Below are 23,600 nucleotides of genomic sequence, written 5' to 3' on the forward strand. Positions count from 1 at the left end.
GTATAAGAACTGCTGATTCCCAGATATTTTCAAGGGTTGACCATTTTAAGCAAAACTAAAGTGAAAACAAAAGGGTTTGGATCCATTATCCATTTCACATAACGGATCAGATTCCACTCTAAAATACAAAAATACAACCCTATTAAAAGTCAAGAAAGATTGCAATGGGTAAAACATAGTGGACACTTGCACGTCAGGGGTGTGGGTGAGAGTTTTGTGAAATTCTATAGCAAGAGTGAACCCATCAACAGGTGTGAAGCTCATGGAAGCTGTAAGGCGGGAAAAAGCAGAGGCTGATAAACAGTAGGATACTTCACATACTAAAACTGCAGACAGAAAATCCCAATATCTACCCTTTCAAACCATCTCATGCAAAACTGGATAAATAGGGGAGGCCTCAAGGGGGCATTCTTTAATTGGTCAGTCCAACATTTTGGAGGAAAGGAACTAGGGGAACTGAAAGTGGAATGAGGAGTGCTACAGAGCTTGAGCAGCTGGTAGACAGACCTTGGGAAGCCTTGAAGGTGAGGATGGTAAGTGGCAGTGCTAAAAGATAAATTGATGTTGCCGCCTAAACCTAAGGAGGTAGGAAAAGCCGTACTTGATCAGACCAAAGGTTTACCTAGTCCAGGATACTGTCCTGCACAACGGCTAACCAGATGCTCCTAGGAAACCTGACATTTCACCTTGACTTTCCATTTTTCCCATCCTTACTGCAAGGGATGGGGAGGGAAGGACTCCTCTCCAAAAGGCGGAATGCAGGATAGTTCTTCTTCTGCCTCCTTCTCTCCTACAAACTGCTTTCTCTTTCTTTCTCCTCTATATAAACCTTTCAGCCCTGAGGACTGCATCCTGGGTTGGCCAGGGGGGATCTGGAGGGCCAGAAACTGCATATGTGGGTGTGCATACGCGCATGCGTATACACACATGCACACACACACACACACGCCTCCCCTCCCAGCCTGCTGAGATCTAGGGATTATTGGGGAAGGGGCCAGAATTGAAGTAAAGGCCTCTCCCATCTCCCAGTGATCACCACCAAGACTGCTTTTTATCTGCCACTATTAGCAACAGGAAAACAGTGTCCTTAGAAGCCAGGGAACAGCGTTCCCCTGTCGCCCCACAGCCCAGCAGATCAATTGGGCTGCAGGAAAAATGTGGGTGGGGTCCTGCCAGCTTCAGGAGCACACAAGGAGCTGCAAAGGGCCTGGTGCAACCCCAATGCTGCAGGTTGTGCACTGCTTCCCTATAGCAAGGAATAATAGAAAGGAAATAGGCATACGTGAGCAGAAACAAAAAAAGAACAAGGTGAGGAGATGTCCGTCTCCTATTTTTCACAGTTCAGGACTGGCTGAGAGAGGGATCAGTCACCTCCACATAAGTGACCAGATTCAACATGTGGTCCAACATTTTCTGTTACCTCAGAAAAACAACTTAGAATTCAAGAACCAGCACAAAGGCTCAGTTGAGCCATAACAAAAAAACTCTATCTTTTTTCGTTAAGAGAATCAGCCTGGGCAAGCCTCAGCATCTCACAGCCTCAGTCACCTCTTCTCCTCTGCATGTGTGAAAGTCTGGGTTCGGACAATTGTGGGGGAAAAAGAAGCCACTGTGGCTTCTCCCCCTGCCCTTGCACATGCTGCATGAGTGTGCGGAGTTTACATAATTACCTGCACTGCAGCACAGGATGGTGTGTCGCCTGAACCCGGTGCACAGTGGGGTGGGGGTGGCTTCATACCCCCCCTACAACCCGCACCTTGCAGTAGGGCTTGTAGGGTGGGTACAAAGCCAGCCCCACCATGCTGTCTGCCAAGTTTGGACAACACGCCCACCTCAGCTGCAGTGCGGGTAATTATGTAAATGACAGGCACACGTGCAGCATGCTCGAGGGAAGGGGGAGAAGCCATGATGGCTTATTTTCCCCCCATGATCATCTGAACACTCCAAAGACTGAAAGCTTCCAATTTCACTTCTGATGATTAGTTCAGAAGTGGAAGCTTTCAATGTCCTGGTGCACGAAGAAGAGGAAAGGTGAGGGGCAACATGTGAGCCCAAGACTTGTGTGTTCTCATGATGACAAATCGTGGTTTGTTGTTGCATCTGTTCTAGGCCAAACAGTATATCCAACCTTAACTATGCAGCTGCTACCAGCCACCCTTTTTAAAGCATATTTACTGTCAGTAGTCGGCAATTGGTGCCTTCATGCAAGTGCAAGAGCAGAAGATATTTCTAAGCAAGAAAGGACAGTCATTTAATCCAGCAGTCTACTGGATTAGGGGTCTACTAGTTGGTTTCTTGGTTATCAGTAGTACAATGGCGAAGTTTTTTCACTTGCAATTTTTTAATAACTGCAAAAAAAGGCTCTCCCTTCCCACAGTCCTAAGTAGGCTGCTGAAACTAGAATGGGTTTTCTTATGTTAAAGTAAATTGTAGGGCCTAAAACAAATTCCTGGCCTGAACATGTGCTAAAAGGCTCAATAAATCCTGCTCCTTAAAACCCTGCTCTATGCCAGTATTTTGCAACTGGCTGTTGGAGTTCTAGTAGAAACAAAAACAAAGTAGATTCCATATGCTTGAAGTCTGCTTACCCCTGACTTAAGTATCTGTAAACGCAAGAACACAAAAAGAGCAAAGCTGGATCAAACCAAAGGTCCATCTAGTCCAACATTCTGTTCACACAGTGGCCAACCAGCTGCCTATGGGAAGCCCACAAGTAGGACACAAGTGCAACAGCATCCTCCTGCTTGTGTTTGCCAGCAACTGATATACAGAGGCATACTGCCTCCGATACCAGACATAATATGTACAGTCAGGGCCAAAAATATTGGAGCAATACCAGACATAATATATACAGTCAGGGCCAGAAATATTGGAGCAAGGACAACTGTTTTCGCAGTTGGCCTCTGTACACCACCACATTGAAGTTGAAAGGAAACACACCCAGATGGGAGCGAAGTCAGGACTTTCAGCTATAATTCAAGGGGTTTGACAAAAGTGGGGCACTAACCATTCAGGAAGGACAGCCAGTGGCATACACACACCCCCATCGTTGGTGGCTCATAAGCAATGGAACAAACCAACATCATTTCAAACTTAAGGATCGCCTTTAATACCTGGATGAAAATCCTTTGCAGTCAATGACTGCCTGAAGTCTGGAACCCATGGACATGACCAAATGCTGAGTTTCCTCCCTCGAGATGCTTTGCCAGGCCTTTACTGCAGCTGCCTTCAGTCTTTTCTTCAGTAAGTGAAAAGCATGCTCTATGGGGTGGAGATCAGGTGACTGACTTGGCCATTGAAGAACATCCCACTTCTTTGCCTTCAGAAACTCTTGGGTAACTTTTGCTGTATGTTTGGGGTCATTATCCATCTGCAATATAAGCGACGTCCTATCAGTTTGGCAGCATTCGGCTGAATCTCAGCAGAAAGTATAGCCCTATACACTTCAGAATTCATCCTGCTGCTTTTATCAGCAGTCAGGTCATCCATAAACACCAGTGACCCGGTTCCATTGGCAGCCATACATGCCCATGCCATAACACTGCCTCCACCATGTTTGACAGATGATGTGGTATGCTTTGGATCATGAGCTATTCCTTTCCTTCTCCATACTTTTCTCTTCCCATCATTCTGGTACAAGTTAATCTTGGTTTCATCAGTCCAAATAATCTTATTCCAGAACTGGACAGGCTTTTTTAGGTGTTTGCTGGCAAAGCCTAATCTGGCCTTTCTGTTCTTGAGCGTTACCAGCGGTTTGCACCATGTTGTGAAGCCTCTGTATTTACATTCATAAAGCCGTCTCTTGCCTGTAGATGTTGACAATGACATGCCTACCTCTGCAAGAGCGTTCTTGACCTGGCTAGGTGTTGTGAAAGGGTTCCTCTTCACCATGAGCAGAATTCTGCGGTCATCCACTGTAATTGTCTTCCGTGGTCTGCCAGGCCTTTTGCTGTTGCTGAGCTTGCCAGTTAATTCCTTCTTTTTCAGGATGTTCCAGACTGTTCTGTTGGCCACTCCCAATGCTTTTGCTATCTCTCTGATGGGTTTATTTTGTTTCCTCAGCCTAATGATGGCCTCCTTCACTCACATCGGCACCTCTTTGGACCTCATGTTGGGAGTTCCAGTGAACAGCTATCAAATGCAAATATAACACTCAGAACCACCTCCAGGCCTTTTATCTGCTTGATTGGTCATGGGGTACCCAGGAAACAGGCCACACCTGGCCATGGAGCTGCTTGCCAGCCATTCATTCCATTACTTATGAGCCACCAATGATGGAGGGGGTGTGTATGCCACTGGCTGTACTTCCTGAATGGTTAGTGGCCCACATTTGTCGAATCGCTTGAATTACAGCTGAAAGTCCTGCCTCCGCTCCCATCTGGGTGTGTTTCCTTTCAGCTTAAATGTGGTGGTGTACAGAGGCCAACTGCCAAAACAGTTATCCTTTTTCCAATATTTCTGGCCCTGACCGTATATGATTTTTGTTAACTTATATAAAATTGAAAATAATTGGAAAATGTTACTAAGATGACATAACACTCTAAAAGGCACACAAAACAAGATTATTAGTGGGTTTTATGGAGTAGCCTTAAATGCCATCAGCAAAAAAGAGTTAAGGATAAAGCATATCAACTGTCTGAAAATGTATCATAAAAATAAATGGCCCATCACTGGAGATATACTATGCTGCTATAGCAAACTGATATGCTAGCACAAATGTTTAGGATGGGAGAAGGGATCAGTTATTGAAAACTGGGGAACTGAGATCCTCTTGATTTTATCAGTCTGATTATAACTTTAGAGTTTGTTACTCTCTACAATTACTACAGTTAGGACACAACTTTTTTTTTTTCAAAGTCACCCGTGATAGGCTACATAAAGATTTACGTAGCCTATCATGGCTGACTTTGAAAATCTAGCCGTGATAGGCTACGTAAATCGTTACGTAGCCTATCACGTTTTTTTGTTTACTTTACTTTTTTATTTCGCGGCCGGGGAGACCGGGCGCTCCCCCCCGGCCTGAATTTTGGCCGGGAGGGGCAGGGCGCCTCCCCCCCGCCAAGAACTTCAGGGGGAAAACCGAAGCGCCTCCCCCCCACCACGAAGCAAGCTGCGGGACCAGGTAAGGGACTTTCGTCCATCCTTAAACGCCTGACTTTGGGCTGGGCGCAGCTTCAGGGAGGGGGCGGGAACAGGGCTGGAGACCATAGAAAGCTGTCTAGAACAGCTTCCACAGTCTCCTCCCCTCCCCACCCCCGGGAACGTCCCCTTTTTATCCTGTCCGTGCTCCGTGTTACAAGCACAGAGAGGCACAGAGAGGCAGCTGCCATGGTTCTCTCCGCCCCAGCAATGAGGAGAAGGGCCTGGGAGCACGGTTTCCTGGCTAGGAGCGCATAGCGCTGTCTACGAGCTTGGAGTTGGGAAACTGAAAAATCAAATCTCCCCCAGACACTGTCTAGGGGACATAGATAGGATTTCTCTTGAACTCTGTCTAAAACAAAAACAAAAAAAATCAACATTTTTTTAAAGACAAAAGAAATTGAATTTAATACATTGCTTATTATCTTCGTTAACTGGGTTGCCATCATTACATCGGGTCTCTTTGAAACTTCAGTGTATCTATGCATATCCTGAAGATCTTTTTTGTACAAAACCTGTAAAACAAAAGACTTGTGAATTACCTATGACTTAGCAGCTCAGTTAAAAATGTAATAAAATTAACGTGTTAACGTAAAGTCCTGCTTATTTAGCAAGTTCCACAATACATTAACAGGATTACCATGAAATAAAATAATACAGATCATATCATCATAAAAACAAGAAATCCAGTCCTGTTTCAAAGACCAGAAAGGAAATGCTAGTACATTAACATGCATATTATAGAATGCATATCATGAAGAGACGTCTTTATGTAAATCAGGCATGAGCAACTTCAGATGGTCCAGGGACCAATTTCCAACCCCAAAACCTACCAGGGGCTTCACCCCACCCCTGCCACCAAATCCAATGGCGGTACAAACCCCTCTGCATTTTCTGCCCCCGTGTAAAAGCTCCGAGTAGCGCAAATTTGCATTAAAACAAGGTGTGCATTTCCCATGTGCCTTTTTTTGAAGTCAAAGTGCACTTTTTTGCTGCCACTGTGCTGCCAAAATTTGGCAGTAGCAACCTGGGGGTGATGGGGACTGAAAAAAAGGCCATGTTGCCCAGCCCTTATGTAAATCCTCTACCTGGTCATGAAATCTTATTGCATCTACTTTTTCTTTTTCATTTGTTTTTCCTAACATTTTGAAAGCAATTACATATAGTTAATGTGCTAAGAAGGCTATCTTGCCCTGCAGGCAAAGCTGGTTGGAGTTTGGATAGAATATTGTCCTGTAACACAATCAGATGACAGTGGTGGCTAGAGTTCCCCTACCAGCTTCAGCTGGCATGCCAACTATGTCCCTTCCCGCTGCTGATCTAGTAAGAGTGATTCAGCTTCTTAGCCACATCCAGATTGAATTATCGTTACATACTCTACACTGAATAGCATTTGAAGAATTCTTTGGAAGTACAGCAGGTTCAGAATAAGGCCACTAAGACTGTTGATGGAGGTAGACCACAAAGAACAAATTATGCCAATTCTGAGATAACCACATTGACTTCCAAGCTAGCTTCCAATTCACGATGATGTTGATGATGACTTTTCAAATCCTTAATTTTGTGTGGCCAGGATAATGTAAGGACTCTCTTCTCCCATATGCATCTTAGCCATACTTTAAGAAGTACTCTGTTCTGGGCCCCTCCACTGCATATGGTCCAGGGCTGAGACAGGGTTAATTTTTTCTGGATGTCTTAATAATTTGGTCAGCATCTTTCTCCAAGGTTTAATGTAATTATTTTTCTGGCTTTGCTGTATGTTTTTCTAAAAATATTTCTTGTTGATTGTGTGTGTGTGTGTGTGTGGGGGGGGTCTTATGTAAATCTGTTAATAGATTTAGGGAGTAATCCTATGGCTGCTTGTCAGCAGCTAGATGGCCATAGGATAGGTCAGTTCCCTGAGAACTGACCTCCATCCCCTCCCGAGCTTCCTACGAGGCAGCACGGAACAGCCCCGCGCTCTGCGCTCAGAAGAGGAGCACAGAGCGGCAAAAATGGGGCGTTCCTGGGGGCGTGCTGGGGCAAGGAGGGCAGAAATGCCAGTATGACACATCTAACATGTCATCTGGTTGCCGCTTCCCCCACTCCAACTTCCCACGGCTAGACAGCCGACATCGGCTGTCTAGGTGCAAATGCAGTGTGGCTGAAGCGTGGAGGGGACTATCCCCTCCGCGCTTCTCCTGCCCAGCATTGGAGAGGCGGTTGTCTCCGAGTTCAGAGGCGGCCGCCTACCCTGATAGGATTGTGCCCTTAAACTGCTTTGTGGGTTTGGGAGCAAAAAACAGGACACATTTCTTTTAAATGAATCGATAAGGTCTGATACAAAAAGACAGCGTGCAGCTCCCTAATTCTCTCTCTAACCTTTGTAATATCCTTCCTATCTACAAAACAAAATAATTTCACATTTGCTCTCAAGGTCTAAAATTTCACATCATCAAAAACATGAAGTTGAAATTGATGGATGGAATTTTTTGAAAAAGAAATTGAGGAGAGAAGCCATAACAAGTAGCTTTCAATATCTCTTATAGAAGGATCATAAAGTAAACTAAAACAGAACAGCTTGTAAATGTTTCTTTAAAAAATTAATAGCACAATCCTATACATGTCTACTAAGTTCCACTAAGTTCAAAAGGGCTTACTCCCAGATAAGCGGGTATAGGATTGCAGCCTAAATTAAATTGAGTGTCTAGTTTTTGCCCATCTCACTTTGGCAGCTAGCAGTTTCTATGTTAGCCACTTGATGTTTAACGTTTTTACGATTTAAAAAATAAACTGAAAACATAGCTAAAATAATTATTCATTATTATCTATTAAAATTAACCCATCTCATTCACTATAGCTGTGCAAACCCCTGAAAATAATTTTATATAATAAATCCAGAAGTGCATGCAGGTTCTTGCAATTCAGAGCATGGCATAGATTTTGCTAATTATATGCTGTTCACCCTAATGACCACATGAGGTGAAGAGACTACCATAAAGGCAGCAAGAAAAGGTTTCTGAAAAGGATCCCATCATCCATGTAAATTGCAAATTAAAGCCCAGCATATGTGTTCAAAACAGCACCTAGGACTGAAACTGTCAGTTCAGACACGAGAAAAATGCACAGAATCTTACAGTGAAAGCTGTGGCAATTTTGTCTCTTATTTTTCCCAAGTGACAGTCACATAGTAAACTAATTAAGGAAGCGTGGTTAATTTCATGGTAAGGAGATGGTGGCGGAGAATCAGGGGAGAATCAGACAGTTGCTATTTTACCAAGTTTGATGTAAGGTCTAGTGCAACATTATCCGCCTATGAATTATTACTCTAATGGCAGTCAGGCAACGATATATTTATGCTGGAGAGAGACAGAGATGGGGCTGGTATCAAGGGTAGGCATAGTGGGAAGAGCGGCATGTCAAATCCCTCGAGGAACCAAACACCAGCAGGAGCTCAGTGACAACAGTTCCCTTGAGTTGCTCCTCCTTTTCACCATTACAAACAGTTTGTTCACCTACCTTTCACCCTGGCATAGATAATGTTGGTGGTGAAAAGCAGGAGCCGTAGATACCACTGCCTACTTACTCAATGGTTCCTTGTATGTCAAGCAGAAACTACAGAGATGACTTAGTGGATAAAGTAGCAGTTACAGGAACTCTGGGGGAAAGCGACCATGTTGTACTTGAGTTCTTGGTTCTAAGGGAAGCAAAAGCCGAGTGTAATCAAACGCGTACCCTGGATTTTAGGAAAGCTGATTTTAATAAACTCAGAACAATTATCAGGAAGGTCCCATGGCAAGCGACGCTAATGAGAAAAGGAGTCCAAGATGGTTGGGAGCTTTTAAAAAAGGAAATTCTCAAGGCACAATTACAAACAATTCCAACAAGAAGAAAAGGTGGAAGACAACAGAAGAAGCCAATGTGGCTTCACAAAAAGCTTAGGGATGACCTGAAAACAAAAAAGGACACATATAGGTAGTGGAAAGAAGGCCATGTAACAAAGGAAGAGTACAGGCAGGTAGCACAGAATTGCAGGGATGGCGTCAGGAAGGCTAAAGCTGAGAACGAGCTGAGGTTAGTGAGGGATGCTAAAAACAACAAAAAGGCTTTCTTCAGCTACATGCATAGTAAAAGGCAGAGGAAAGAAATAGTGGTTCAGCTATTAAATAAGGATGGCAAAACGATAACAGATGACAAAGAAAAGGCAGAGGTGCTCAATTCCTACTTTGGCTCAGTCTTCTCCCAAAAGAGGGTCTATGACCCCACTGGCAAAGGCAAAGTACAGGCTGAAGGAGCAGGATTGCAGCTTGAGATCGATAGGCATATGGTCAAGGAACACCTAATTACTTTGAATGAGTTCAAATCTCCAGGGCCAGATGAACTCCATCCTAGAGTAATAAAGGAACTGGCAGAAGAACTCTCAGAACCACTGTCTATTCTCTTTGAGAAATCATGGAGGACGGGGGAAGTGCCAGATGACTGGAGGAGGGCTAATGTTGTCCCTATCTTCAAAAAGGGTAAGAAGGAGGAACCTGGGAACTACAGACCAGTCAGTCTGACATCAATCCCTGGGAAAATTCTGGAGCAGATGACAAAGCAATCCATATGGAAGCACCTTGAAAACAATGCAGTGATTACTTGAAGCCAACATGGATTTGTCAAGAACAAGTCCTGCCAGACAAATCTGATCTCATTTTTTGATCAAGTAACCTCCCTTGTAGACCGTGGGAATGCTGTAGACATCATATACCTCGACTTCAGCAAAGCTTTTGACAAAGTGCCCCATGATCTCCTGATGAGCAAACTAGCTCAAAGTGGGCTAGATGAAACAACAATCAGGTGGCTCCACAGTTGGCTACAGAATCGGACTCAAAGAGTGCTTATCAATGGGACCTTCTCAAACTGGGGAGAGGTAACAAGTGGGCTACCGCAGGGCTCAGTCCTGGGCCCAGTGCTCTTCAACATCTTTATTAGTGACTTGGAGGAGGAGGTGCAGGGAATGCTGATCAAATTTGCAGATGACACAAAATTGGGCGGGGTAGCGAATACTTTGGAAGACAGAAACAAAATTCAAAGTGATCTGGATAGACTGGAGCGCTAGGCAGAAAACAACAGAATGACATTTAATAGGGATAAATGCCAAGTTCTGCACCTAGGAAAAAGAAACCAAAGGCACAGTTACAAGAGGGGGGATACGTGGCTCTACAACACTACAAGTGAGAAGGATCTTGGAATTGTTGTCGATCACAAGCTGAATATGAGCCAACAATGTGATGTGGCTGCAAAATAGGCAAATGCTCTTTTGGGCTGCATTAATAGAAGCATAGCTTCAAAATCCCGGGAAGTTCTAGTTCCCCTCTACTCAGCACTGGTTAGGCCTCATCTGGAGTACTGTGTCCAGTTCTGGGCACCACACTTTAAGAAGGATGCAGACAAACTGGAGAGGGTTCAGAGGAGGGCAACAAAGATGATCAGGGACTGGAAATAAAGCCCTATGAAGAGAGACTGAAAGAACTGGGCATGTTTAGCCTTGAGAAGAGAAGACTGAGAGGAGAGATGATAGTGCTCTTCAAGTACTTGAAAGGTTGTCACATAGAGGAAGGCCACGATCTCTTCTCGATCATCACAGAGTGCAGGACATGGAATCATGGGCTCAAGTGACAGGAAGCCAGATTCCAGCTGAACATCAGGAAAAACTTCCTGACTGTTAGAGCAATACAACAATGGAACCAATTCCCTAGGGAGGTGGTGGGCTCTCCTACACTGGAGGCGTTCAAGATGAGGCTGGACAGCCATCTGTCAGGGATGCTCTGACCTGGATTCTTGAATTCCTGCACTTAGCAGGGGGTTGGACTCGATGGCCTTGTAGGCCCCTTCCAACCCTACTATTCTATGATTCTAAGCAAATGGTAGCAATGAGAAGAGAATGAAGAGCAATAGCAGCTAGTGACAATGGCAGTGAGACTCATTGAGTGAGGGGACCCATTGACGGTATCTTGCCCAAAGGCCCTCTAAAACCTGGAGCCAGCACTGGACAGAGACAAACATTTTGCAAACATCGGCAATATAGTTTGTGTGTAGCCATATCCCATTAATAATATTGATGTTATGCAACAGAACAGAGGTTGGTGAAAGATGTGCATTGTCCAGTCTCTGAATAATTGTAGCTAGGCCCGAGCCAGAACAAGGAGGCGTTCTTTATAAACACTTTAGCCAACTATGGAAAGCGGCATTCATTTTGATGACTTTAAGCTGGGCACAAAAGAGTTTGCACATTGTGTGGAGGTGGGTGTCAGAGGAGGGAACATGTCCCATGTTACTAAGGCAACTAGGCCAATGCTCCCGCTTATACGACACTGTTCCATGGCATTTTCATTACTTGTTATCACTTCCTTCACAGCAATGCATGACAGGGAGTATTGGACCAGAAGTATTTCTCCCCTTTAACACCCATTCAATGCGAAGGAAGGCAGCTTCATTTGCCTTCAGTGACACTGGGTACACGGTGTAGTGACATCATCAAACTTACTACAGACCCCTGATTGGCTAGAATTGCCTGAAATTGGAAGAGAGGAAAAAATGGTGCCAACACAGCAATTAAGGGAAAACAATGGCTTCATCTTTGTGAGCAGTCATAAAGAAAAGTAGGATTAAGAAATTTTTCAGTGGAGGTTCCTCCTTAAGCCACTGCTTTTACTGTGAAAATGTTAGAGGTGAACATTCAGCACAGCCCTAATCTTAACATGGGCTAACTTTGTCCTGCATTGAGAATATACTCTGGTGATCGTTTATCATAGCTACAGTAGGGAGCAGCATGTCAAATCCCTCGTCATCCATATGTAGACACAGAAAAGAAGTTACCACACAGTTAAGTATTTTGCAATTGTCTTAATTGGCTTACTAGTTACCTTACTGGTGGAGAACAGGATAGCTCAAAGCAAAGAGAGTCTACGAATCCCTGGATACCTAATCACAAGCAAGTAGTTACTCCCTCTGAAGTCAATGTCCCAAAGAGTCAAGCACAGCTCCTGTTGAGTGGACTTTTCTGCCCACTCTTGATGTCTCTCTTGCTCCCATGCCCTCCTTTGTTCCATGGACCAATGTGTCACATTGTGGTAGAAGGAGGAGTGGTTGGACAGCTTCTGCAGGGTTTGTGTGGAGTGTCAGCAGCTCCTCCAGATCTGGCAGCAAGGATGTGCCAAACAGAAGTCAGGCTCTGCCTCAGCAAGTTCCTCTTCCCTCGCTGGAGTAGACTCCACACTCCCTCTACCAGGCAGACCACTCTCCAACTCCTGAGAGCTGCCAGTGCAGCTCCCCTTCATTCCCTCCTATCCTGTGGCCATTTCCCCTGGCCTTCCTCCTCCCTCTTCCTCCAGCCTTTGACCCTCTCCTCTACCTTCCTGCTATCTTCCAGGGGGGGAACAGTGGCAGGCCATGCTACTGCCTTTCCCTCTATCTCCATCATTTCTTCCCTCCTCCACTTTCTGTTGTCTTTCTTTTGTCTCTCCCTCTGCCTCTTCCATGGGCCATTTAAATGGCCCTGTTCTGCCAGACCCTCCCCTCTCAGTCAGCCACACCTGGAGCTTTTACTTGCTGTCAGGTGAGCCACCATACCCATCACACCTATGTATGAGGTCGCCAGCGGGTACCAGAACGTATGGCCAGATTAACCTGGGCTGTTACCATGACCAGAAGCAAACACAAGCACCCAGTACATTTCTACTAAAATGTAATCTCTGCTAAGTTCAATGAGAACTTAGAAATTTTGCCTTTCTCCCAGGTAAATTAATATAGGACTGCAGTCTTCAGATTTTAGAATCAAAAAATCTAACATCCAATTAAGATGGTCCACCCCTGAAGGCTGATGGATCCATTGAAATTCCAAAATGCCTTGGGGGGGTTCCTTGGCTGGTGCCACCCTGGTCTCTGTGTGGAATGAAGATCTGACCAGGGTTATTGACACGGTTGCTCCAAGACATCCTCTCCTACCCATTTCTAAACAAGCTCCATGGTTTACAGAAGAAATGAGGGAGCTGAAGCAGCAAGGATGACAACTAGAGCACCAATGGTGGAAAACTCAACTTGAATCTGACAAGACACGCCATAGTCATCATTTGAAGACCTATGAGGTGGCAATACGTGCAGCGAGGAGAGCTTTCTACTCTACACATATTGCATCCGCAAACCCATGCCTAGCTGAGCTGTTCAGGGTGGGTAGGGAGCTGAGTCAGGCCGCCCCCACACTGAAGTTGATCTTAGAGCCTTTGGTAGCTTTAATGAGTTTTCCTGGATAAAATTGCTCGGATACAAGCCGACTTGGATGCTGTCGTGGAGACTGAAATCTACAGTGGGGTGCTCAGCAACTCTGCTTGCATGATTAAACTGGATCATTTTCAGCTTGTGACTCCTGATGATGTGGACAAGCTGCTTCCTTTGGTCAAAAAGACAATTTGCCCTCTCGATCCTTGCCCATCCTGGCTTGCAGTCCAGGGAGCGGAGATGGTAAAGCACCTTTTGCTGAATATTATTAATGCCTCCCTAAGGGAAGGTAATTTTCCATCGTGTCTGAAAGAAGCAATTCTTAGACCGCTTCTGAAAAAGCTTTCCCTTGACCCCCTAGACTTCAAATATTATAGGCCAGTAAGTAATTTACCATTTGGGGGCAAGGTAATCGAGAAGTTGGTGTCCATTCAACTCCAAGCAGTCTTGGATGAAACTCATTAGCTGGACCCATTTCAAACTGGCTTCAGAGCAGGATACAGGATTGAGAGTGCTATGGCCGCTTTGGTGGATGATCTTTGCTGGGAATCGATGGGGAGAGTGCATCCCTGTTGATTCTTTTGGATCTCTCAGCAGCATTCAGTATCATCAACCATGGTATCCTTCTGGATCGCCTGAGAGGATTGGGGGTTGGGGGCACTGCTCTGCAATGGTTCCACTCCTTTATCTCAGGATTGTTCCAGATGGTGTCACTTGGGGATAGTTGTTCCTCAAAAAAGGAACTATTATGTGGAGTCCCTGAGAGCTCTGTTTTATGCCCGATGCTGTTCAATATCTACATGAAACCACTGGAAGAGATCATGAGGAGGTTTGGGACTGAGGAGGAGTGGTCAAGTTACAGGAAGCCAGATTCCGGCTGAACATCAGGAAAAACTTCCTCAAGTTACAGGAAGCCAGATTCCGGCTGAACATCAGATTCCGGCTGAACATCAGGAAAAACTTCCTCAAGTTACAGGAAGCCAGATTCTGGCTGAACATCAGGAAAAACTTCCTGACTGTTAGAGCAATACGACAGTGGAACCAATTCCCTAGGGAGGTGGTGGGCTCTCCCAGACTAGAGGCGTTCAAGACGAGGCTGGACAGCCATCTGTCAGGGATTCTCTGACTTGGATTCCTGCATTGAGCAGGGGATTGGAACTGATGGCCTTGTAGGCCCCTTCCAACCCTACTATTCTATGATTCTATGCCTGTTATCAACTTCGGCAGAGACACCCATTCCTGGAACCTGTGGACCTAGTAACAGTAGTGCACACACTGGTAACCTCTAGGCTTGATTTCTGTAATGTGCTGTATTTGGGGCTGCCTTTATATTTAGTTCGGAAATGTCAACTGGTACAAAATACGGCAGCCAGGTTGTCTCTGGGACATCCCGTGGAGACCACATTACACTGGTTTTGGAATCTTTACACTGGCTACCAATTTGTTTCTGAGCAAAATATAAAGTGCTGGTTCTTACCTTTAAAGCTTTACATGGTCTAGGTCCAAGGTACCTTAGGGAGTGCCTTCTCCCCTTTGTCCCAGTCCGCCACCTAAGGTCCCCTGAGAGCTATCTGCTGTGGCTGGCTAATGTGAGATTGGCAGCCACATGCAAGAGGACCTTTTCCTTTGCCGCCCCTCAGTTGTGAAATGACCTGCCCGTTGAAATGCGCTTGCTGACCTCTTTGAAGGATTTTAAGCAGGCATTAAAGACTCTATTATTCCAACAGACCTTCCCTTTTTAGAACTCTTGTTCCTTTTGCTGACTGTTTTTTAGCTGTGTTGTTTTAAGATGTACTGTTTTATTGTTGGATTTTTTTAAAAAATGGTTTTAGTTCAAAGTTGTTTTTAGACATATGTTGTCTGTATACTATATTGTCTGTATGCTCCTATGTAAATGGTTTTTACACTTTGTATACTGTATTTTAATGTTTAAACTTTTGTAAACCACCCAGAGAGTTTCGGCTATGGGGTGGTATATAAATGTAATTAATAATAATAATAATAATAATAATAATAATAATAATACCACCACCACCATCGCCAGACATGCTTGCAGGAAAACACAGCATTCTGGCTAAAATAATTTTGTAGTTGCCAATAATTTGGGAAACTATTTTGTTGCTATAGATAAAAAGATAGGGAATGAAATTTTCACTAAGTTATAAAACGGGAAAATTACAGTATTTTTCCTACTTACAAAACTTTAGCCCACTGTGAATTCACAGCATGAGCTCTATGGCATGAAATCATGAAGTACCAGACAATTTCAAACCAGGAATTTTCAGAAGATGATAGTCCTAATCTCTAAAAGGAAATTTCCTATTTCACACCCTTCATTATAAAATGTCAGCTTTATTTTAAGTCTGAGCAACTAATCCAAAACTCACCCTAATCCCATTAGATGTAAACTCTGCCTGGAAAAGTTGAATTGAGTTGGCAGGACACTGTAGGTAAATGTGCATTCTGCTCCAGTAGTCAGAATGTTCTACTAGCAAACACGAAGAGTTTTGCCCACAACAGATTTACAGTGCCATCCTATGCATGTTTACTCAGAATTCCCATTGGATCAGATCCACATTTATCAAGCTTAGTAGACCCACTGAAATCAATGGGACTTAAATTAGTCATGACTTAATTGTCCCACTGATTTGAATGAGCCCTCTAAGTCTGGATCCAACAAACTGTGTTTTTTTAAAGCCGTGCAGCGCGATCCTATGCACACTGTCTCAGACATAAGTCCAATTAAATTCAGTAAGACTTGCTCCCAGATACACATGTATAGGACTGTAGCCTTAGTCTTTAAAACTGAACTCCTCGAAGCAATTCCACAAATAGCCTAAATTCCAGGAGGGTGGATCCTTAGTTTTTGGAATCCTTAATAATTCCATTCACAAACTTTTATTTTAGAACTTAACATGTGACTCTCAAATAACTGTTTGCAATACTAGAAATCCCCAAGTAAACATTAAGCCAACTTTTTAAGTATAAGCAAATGAAGCAGGAATTTGAAGTCTAAAAAAGGCGGGACTTGGTGCACCCACTTACCAATGCATGATGGACTTGTGTGGACTGAAAAGGTTATAACAAGCTGGTACAATTATTTTTGTAAGTTCTCCTTTACTACCTATATCTGTCACATTGGTGAAAATGTTCAACAGTTTCTGTTTAGCTGTGTTTAAAGTGCAAAAGCAAGTATCATGACTGCCTTTCATTTTGTTCTGACTTTATACTGACTTCATTCATGAGAAGAGTATGTGCACAGCTGTAAGAAAAATCTTGGGGTTGGCAAACACTCTTAAATTTGGATTTTTTTCTTAAGTCTAACCATGCTCTGGGGATCCAAAGGACACAACTAATTTCATATAACCAGTGGGGCTTCAGACTTCTGTTTCTTAATGATAGCCTTCCATACCACAAGCTAAATTACAAACTCAGGAGAATTTTGAAAGCTGTTTGTGATGTAGCATATGGAACTGCCATTCAAAAAAGAAAAAAGTTTACCATCCCAATGTGCAGACGCTTCATTGTTGGTCAAGTAGCTCTTTGAATTCTAAACTTTGAATGGAATTCTAACATGTACCAACAAGATGATAATTTTGCCTTCACATATTGCAACGCCTTTTTGACATCAGTCTTAATTCCTCACCCCCACCCCAAAGGGCTGTTTTACAAAGGGCTGGAACAGCCCCTCCCACCAATATGCATGGTGGTGAAGTATGAACTCTTGAACACGCCCCGATCAACAACAGAACTCATGTGGGGCTATATGCACTTACATTTGTGGCATCCCTCCTCCTCCCACCCTCCTAGTAGGGAAGATGGTACAATTATCACACGTATCATTTGTCCTATTACTTGTTACATCATACACATGGTGGCAGTACACGAACATTCATAATGCCACCACATAATGCATACAGCAGGTCCCTGCCAGCAAGTGCATAAACTAGCTCTTAGACTCCTAGCAATCTCCACTGAAAAATATGTAAACATGTCTATCTATATCCATGAGGCATTGGTATACTTCACAAATTACCATTTTAGCTGGTATATTTGTTTTGGGGTGGGGGTAAATGTACACCATATTAATTTTGTTATATTTCTATCCTGCCTTTCTTCCAGGAACTCAAGGTGGGATACATAAGTTTCCCAGGCACTAACCAAACTTAGACCTAGTTAATTTCAGCACAATGCTGCACCATGTGCCCTGGTCCCAAAAGGCATATGTAGGAGGGAGCCAAGGTCAGATGGAATGTTCATGGAACACACTCCAGTGGTGTCCACAAGGTGAAAGGAAATAAATATAAGCTAGAATAGTTTTAGCAGGTACTTAACATTGGTCTGTAACATGAACCCATAAACGTAAGAACAGATGACACAATCCTATAGCTTTCCTTAGCAGGAATTTCTCAAAGGCACTGGTTGAGGAAGATAGAAATTCTAACTGAATCTGTGTTTGGGAGTACTGGCCAAGTATCAAGCCACTTGATACATGCTCTCTTCCCAGTTACAGTGTAACAGGCCTCCAAGTCTGTTTCAAGGAATTTCAAGATTGGCTAGCTTTTACAGAGATATAGATTACTGAGAACTAGCTAAAGAGCTCCATCAATTTTTTAGACAATTCGAACTGACAATGTCAGTTCTAGTAACGTAATAAACAAAAACAGATGAATTTTAAAATTAGAGGATTCACCATGTTTATCATCTGTAGGATTAGGATTTGTCTAATTTGAATAATTGGCATGTTACGATATAAGGCCAATTGTAAAGCGTGGGACATTAGACATGAGAAATCCAGATTCAATTCCTTCTACTCAGTCATTAGCTCACAAGACATTACCTCTGAGTCTAATATATTGTGAAGATAGGCAAAAACTATAAAACACTAGTCATCTGCATTTTAAAAAAAAATTGCTTGGAATTGAGTTTTTTCATGAACAGAATTATGTAAGGCTCATATTTCCTTAAAATCATGTTATGAGAATAACTTTAACTATCATTTCTCTAAAACATTGAATATGGGCGCAATCCTATCTAGATAGGCAGCCGTCTGTGAACTCGGAGGCGACCGCTTTTCCAAAGCAAGGCAGGAGAAGCACGAGGGGATCATTCCCTCCGCTCCTCTCCTGCCCTGCTTTTTCTTCTAGACAGCTGTTTTCCGCTGTCTAGCCGCAGGGGGACCGAGTGGGAGAGAAGGCAGCTGTACAACAGATAGGATGTGTTGTACAGGCAGATCCGCTCTCCCTGCCCTGGAACACCCCCAGCCCTGCCTCTTTTCAGCCACTTCCCGCTCGTCCTCCGAGCGCAGAGGATGGGGCTTCTCCGCGTTGCCTCAGAGGCAAGGCGGATGTGGGGGAAGGTCAGTTTTCCAGGAATCGAGCTCTGAGCGTGAGCTCCAGGGTTGGTTCCCAGAAACACGCATATCCTATGGCCGTCTAGCCGCTGTCTAGTGGCCATAGGATCGCTCCCTAAATAAATGAAACAGATTTCATCACCACTGCTAAATCACAGCCTAAAGAATGATAATAGAAATTCTTTCATCGTAAATCTATCCAGCACTGAAACTACATTTCATTTCAGGCATATACAAGAGCATCACAAATTAGTAGAAAAAATACTCACATTACATTGGTATTTATTAACTTCCATGGCATGCTTTACATCTGGTGGCTCCTTCATTTGTGCATAATTTGATGATCCCTTTTCAGCTTCGTGTTTCTGCTTGTAGAGAACCTTAAAATGACATATTTTATATTATATATTGTATAAGATATGTACAGAGATTACAGATCAGGATTTTTTCTTATAGCATTTTCATTTTTTGCTAGCAATACTTTTCATAAATTGAGTCTATAAATTCACAAAAAAATCTGAAACTTCTAACTTAAAAAAAAACAGTTTTATAAGTTGATATAAAATAACTGTTTTGATTACGAAGCGCTCTTTTGTCCTGACAACCTGTGAACAAGGAAACTATCATCCCCATTTTATAATTGGTTAACTAACAGTATCATGCAGGTCTACTCAGAAGTCCCATTGAGTTCAGTGGGGCTTACTTCCAGGTATATAGGTAGAGGATTGCAGCCTAAGCTGTGACGCAGTGATGTAGTCTAAAACAGTAGGTTGTTTCCAGACTTAGTCATGCTTAGAATAGATCCATTGAAATCAATGAGATATAGTCATTGCTACCTCAGGTCCCATCGTTTTCAACAGATCTACTATAAATATGACTAGGTCTAAATCCAATGCAGTATTTTCAGCTGAGCAGACTTAGACATTTAAGCCCAAGTCTATGAACATAAGAAGTTGCCTTCTACTCAGTTGGACATAAAAATCGGAATATTTCATTTTGCATCAAAGAACTGAAAAGTGAGACAAAAAGCACTGGAAACTGCCCTTTCAATAACCAGAATAAAGCATTAGGTTAGACATTCAGGCCAACTACTCTGTCAAAAGAATCATAATTCTGATATTGTCTTTTTATTATTCTCTTTCACTTTTACTTGTAAACCACCTTGGAAGGATTTGTATCCTCAAGGCAGGATATAAATGAATATAACGTAACAGGATACACTATGAAATCTCTTCGGTCATCTTCACTGAACCATCATCTTCACTGAACCGACAATGCCGAACACTGCAGTCAGCTTTGGAAGGAAACACCCTTCTCTTTCAAAACATAAAAATTAGCACAATTAAGTGTTAGCTGCAACAGGCAGAGATGTCTCTATTCTGATTTCTGATTTAACAGTGAATACCAGTAATAGTTACTGCTAATTAATTTAACAACCTTTACAAATAATTACAGGGTTTGCAAATATACAAGCTGCTGCACCACTGTTTATTTTTTCTTCTAGCCTAATCTTTTAGGGGGGAAACCACTTCAATTAACAGAGAAACAAAATGACACCATCTTGAAAATTTCTGTGTTGAGGTTTTTAACAAATAGCCAAAACTGAACGTTAAATTATTCCGTATCTATCGTACAATTTTATGCATATAAGAAGCATCAAGTAGTTTAAGGGTGTAATCCTCTGCTTGTTTAGACAGAAGTAAGCCCTCTAACAGACTGGGGCATGCTGGCAGTTGTAGAACTTATTTCTGCCTAAAACATGCTTTGGATTGTGCCTTAGGTGAGCTTAACCTTTTTCAGGAACTTGACTTTAAAAAACAAACAAAAAAACAATGGGTTGGATCCAAAGGATCCCTCTTTCTGTCTGAGAAAGGTTCCTTCTGCTGGAGAGAGAGAACCTTTGGATGCATTCCAGTGTTTCCACACCTGGTTTTGATTCTTGATGATGAGCTCCTCCATCAATAGGCATTTTACAAGGAGCTCTTGAAACCAGGTACTCAAGGGATCTATAACACAATAACTGCTACAGAAAGATTTGAGAATATATTAATCCCCAAAATATTTTTAACTGAAAATCCAATGCAGACTAGAGTAAGCAAGTTTACAATAGGTGAATAAAAGGAGGGTCTGATTCCTCATTTAACTACAAAAATACCTAAACAAAATGAATGTGAAATTCTGAGAACCTTTATTTTAATTACTAATGTTTTAAATGTCAATATACCAAGAGTTCTAGCGGCCTATTTGCCCAAATATACTAAATTTGTAGGAGTCCATAGCTTTGGTATATGAATTGCTGGGTTCACATTTTATTTGTTTGTTACATTTATATCCTGTCTTACTTCCAAGGAGCCCAAGGCAGTGTATATAATCGTCCTCCTCTCCATTTTATCCTCACAACTCTGTGAAGTAGGTTAGGCCGAGAGTCAGGTACGGGCCCAAAGTCACCCAGTGAGTGTCATAACCAAATAGTGACTAGGACCTGGGTCTTCCAAGTCCCAGTCAAACACTCTAACCACTACAGCACACTGGCTCACATAAATAATTTAAGACTTGATCAAGGTCACTGTGAAGAGTTTCATGGATGAGCCCAGCAAGATAAGCAATGCTATAGAGAAACTGCAAATACAACCTGTAATACTGCCAAGTCATGAGCTCAAATAGGAGCTAATTCCTGGACTGTGAGCTTCATACATAGTTGAAAATCTTTACAAAGTGGGTCAAGTCCACCCCAATCTCATTCTAAAGCCAGACGGAATGTAAACAGTTTCCAACCAAGCTCACCAAACCAACATTTATGAATGCAAATATCACATTTTGCAGGGGGAGCAATCCTATGGCTGTCAGTCCACGGCTAGATGGCCATAGGATATCTGGTTTTCAGGGAACCGACCTCGGAGCACGGAGTGGCCAAAACGAGGCATTCCAGGGGGCGTTCCAGGGCAGGGAGGGCAGAAATGCTGGTACGACACATCCTATGTGTCGTCCGGCAGCCTCCTCCCCCGCTCTGACTTCCCATGGCTAGACAACCGAAATCATCTGTCTAGCTGCAAATGCAAGGGAGGAGAAGCGCGGAGGGAACAATCCCCTCCGTGCTTCTCCTGCCCTGCATTGGATAGGTGGTCGCCTCCGAGTTCAGAGGCAGCCACCTATCTCCATAGGATTGCGCCCTTAATTATATTGTAGTAGTACACCAAAGCAAACACACAGGGTCTGATCCAGACTTACGTCAGAGCAGACCTATTAAAATCAATGGGACACATTAGTCATGACTAACTTCTGTCCCATTCATTTCACTGGCTCTACTCTGACTAAATCTGGATCAGACCTATATTTAATTCATATTTGTGGAAGCAGAAAGTTCTATTTATTACAAAGATGGATTACACAGCTAGAACACCACTCTCCCTTAAATACTGAATGTAGAACTAATGATTCCCACAATTCATCATCTTCGTAAATAAACTGAAGTATTGCTTCAAGCACATTTGCCAAATGCTTAAAGTAGTTATAAAACAACAAGAAAACTGAACAGCCTATTGACATGTTTTAATTGTCTATTTTCCTTGGATAAGGAACGACCATTGGAGTTTTCTGTCAAAGTGATGGAATATATATAAAACAAATCCTTTGCCATGTTTTTCTTTCATTCTTCATTCATTTCTTTCAAAAGTTTTGTTTTTCTTTGTGAAATTTTAAGAATGCTTTGGGGGAAAATAAGGAAACCTGGAAACCCATGTCCTTACTTTTTGAAAAGTCAAGAGACGTTAACAAACTATCTGTGGATATAAAAAGTGACACCAAATATGATATTATTTATGCTGATGTTGCTGCAACATGAGACTGGCATCACTGGCACAAATAGGTACCAATTATTAAATGGGTACCAATCAGTAATCCGGTTGAAGGTAGAGATGTTGTTTTTGCATAATCTGTTTTTACTTGGAGGTGCCTAGAATAATCCCGTATATGTTGTGGTGTTCAGATGTTTATCATTTACTTCTTTTAAAGACTTCTAAGAAGCGGTGATAGACAGCCTAATCACAGATTTATTTCTCAAGTGCCAAACCCAAAGGTCTCATCGCTATCCACACCCTCCTTGACCTCTCTGGTGTCTTTGAAACAGTTGCTTATCCTCTCTTGTTGTCTGTTATTGTTTTTCAGCTGGTTTTATTCCTACCTAAGAATTCACAGGAAGTTTCTACAATAATAAAAATGCAGTATTAAAAACTTCCCTCGTAACAGAAACAGCATTAAACAATTAGCTCAAATTAAAAACAGAGTCCAAGAAGTATTTAAATATAAACAGCAGTTGTGCTGGGGGCGGTAGAGGATGGATAATTATCAGGATCACAGCAGGTGGAAAAGGGGGGCTTAACCTTTTTCTTTCCTGCTGCAGTCCTGGCAAAAAACTGTTCTTTGAAACTACCATTTGCAACTGGAAGAAGTCCCCCACTGATGACAATTCACCTCTCCAATTGTTCATCACCTCTTTAAATCCTACACTGGCTTTCTGTCCACTTCTACATCCAGCACAAATTCCTCCTCCAAGGCCCTTCATCCCTTTGCTCCGCTCATTTCTCTGCCCTCATAGCCCAATATATGAGACTATGGCTTCACCGGCTTCACCCATCCAAAGATTTCCTACACCTTAAGTGTCTTCTCCTTGGTGCCCCTAATGACAAACTCTGCCTTGGAATGCATTCATGATGTTTGTCTCTGCTTTTAAATCTTTCCTCAACACCCGCCTTTTCTCTGAAGTCTTTGGCCTGACGTCACATCCTTTTGAAACTCAGCCTAAGTACATGCAAGTGAACTCAACACATATTTTTCCCATTACCTTCTCAATCATCTTCCCTTCCCTCTGTAT

At 42.9% G+C, this 23,600-nt stretch overlaps 1 protein-coding gene across 2 annotated transcripts in view; it reads right to left on the reverse strand.

Moving 5' to 3' along the window:
* Window positions 1–23,600, reverse strand: part of NEBL (nebulette) — a 273,576-nt gene that overhangs the window by 55,916 nt on the left and 194,060 nt on the right. The window contains exons 5-6 of one of the 2 annotated variants that reach the window (XM_084860476.1): window positions 19,000–19,110; window positions 5,553–5,654 (exon numbers count right to left, since the gene is read on the reverse strand). The exons of the other annotated variant lie outside the window; for it this stretch is intronic. Of the exons in view, the coding sequence (XP_084716602.1) occupies window positions 5,553–5,654; window positions 19,000–19,110 (213 nt within the window). The remainder of the gene's footprint in view (window positions 1–5,552; window positions 5,655–18,999; window positions 19,111–23,600) is intronic. 2 annotated transcript variants of the gene reach the window in all.

This window comes from Heloderma suspectum, chromosome 5 (genome assembly GCF_057233095.1).
Source record: "Heloderma suspectum isolate Gila_16-S chromosome 5, 16-S_ref, whole genome shotgun sequence".
NCBI classification, from domain to species: domain Eukaryota; kingdom Metazoa; phylum Chordata; class Lepidosauria; order Squamata; family Helodermatidae; genus Heloderma; species Heloderma suspectum.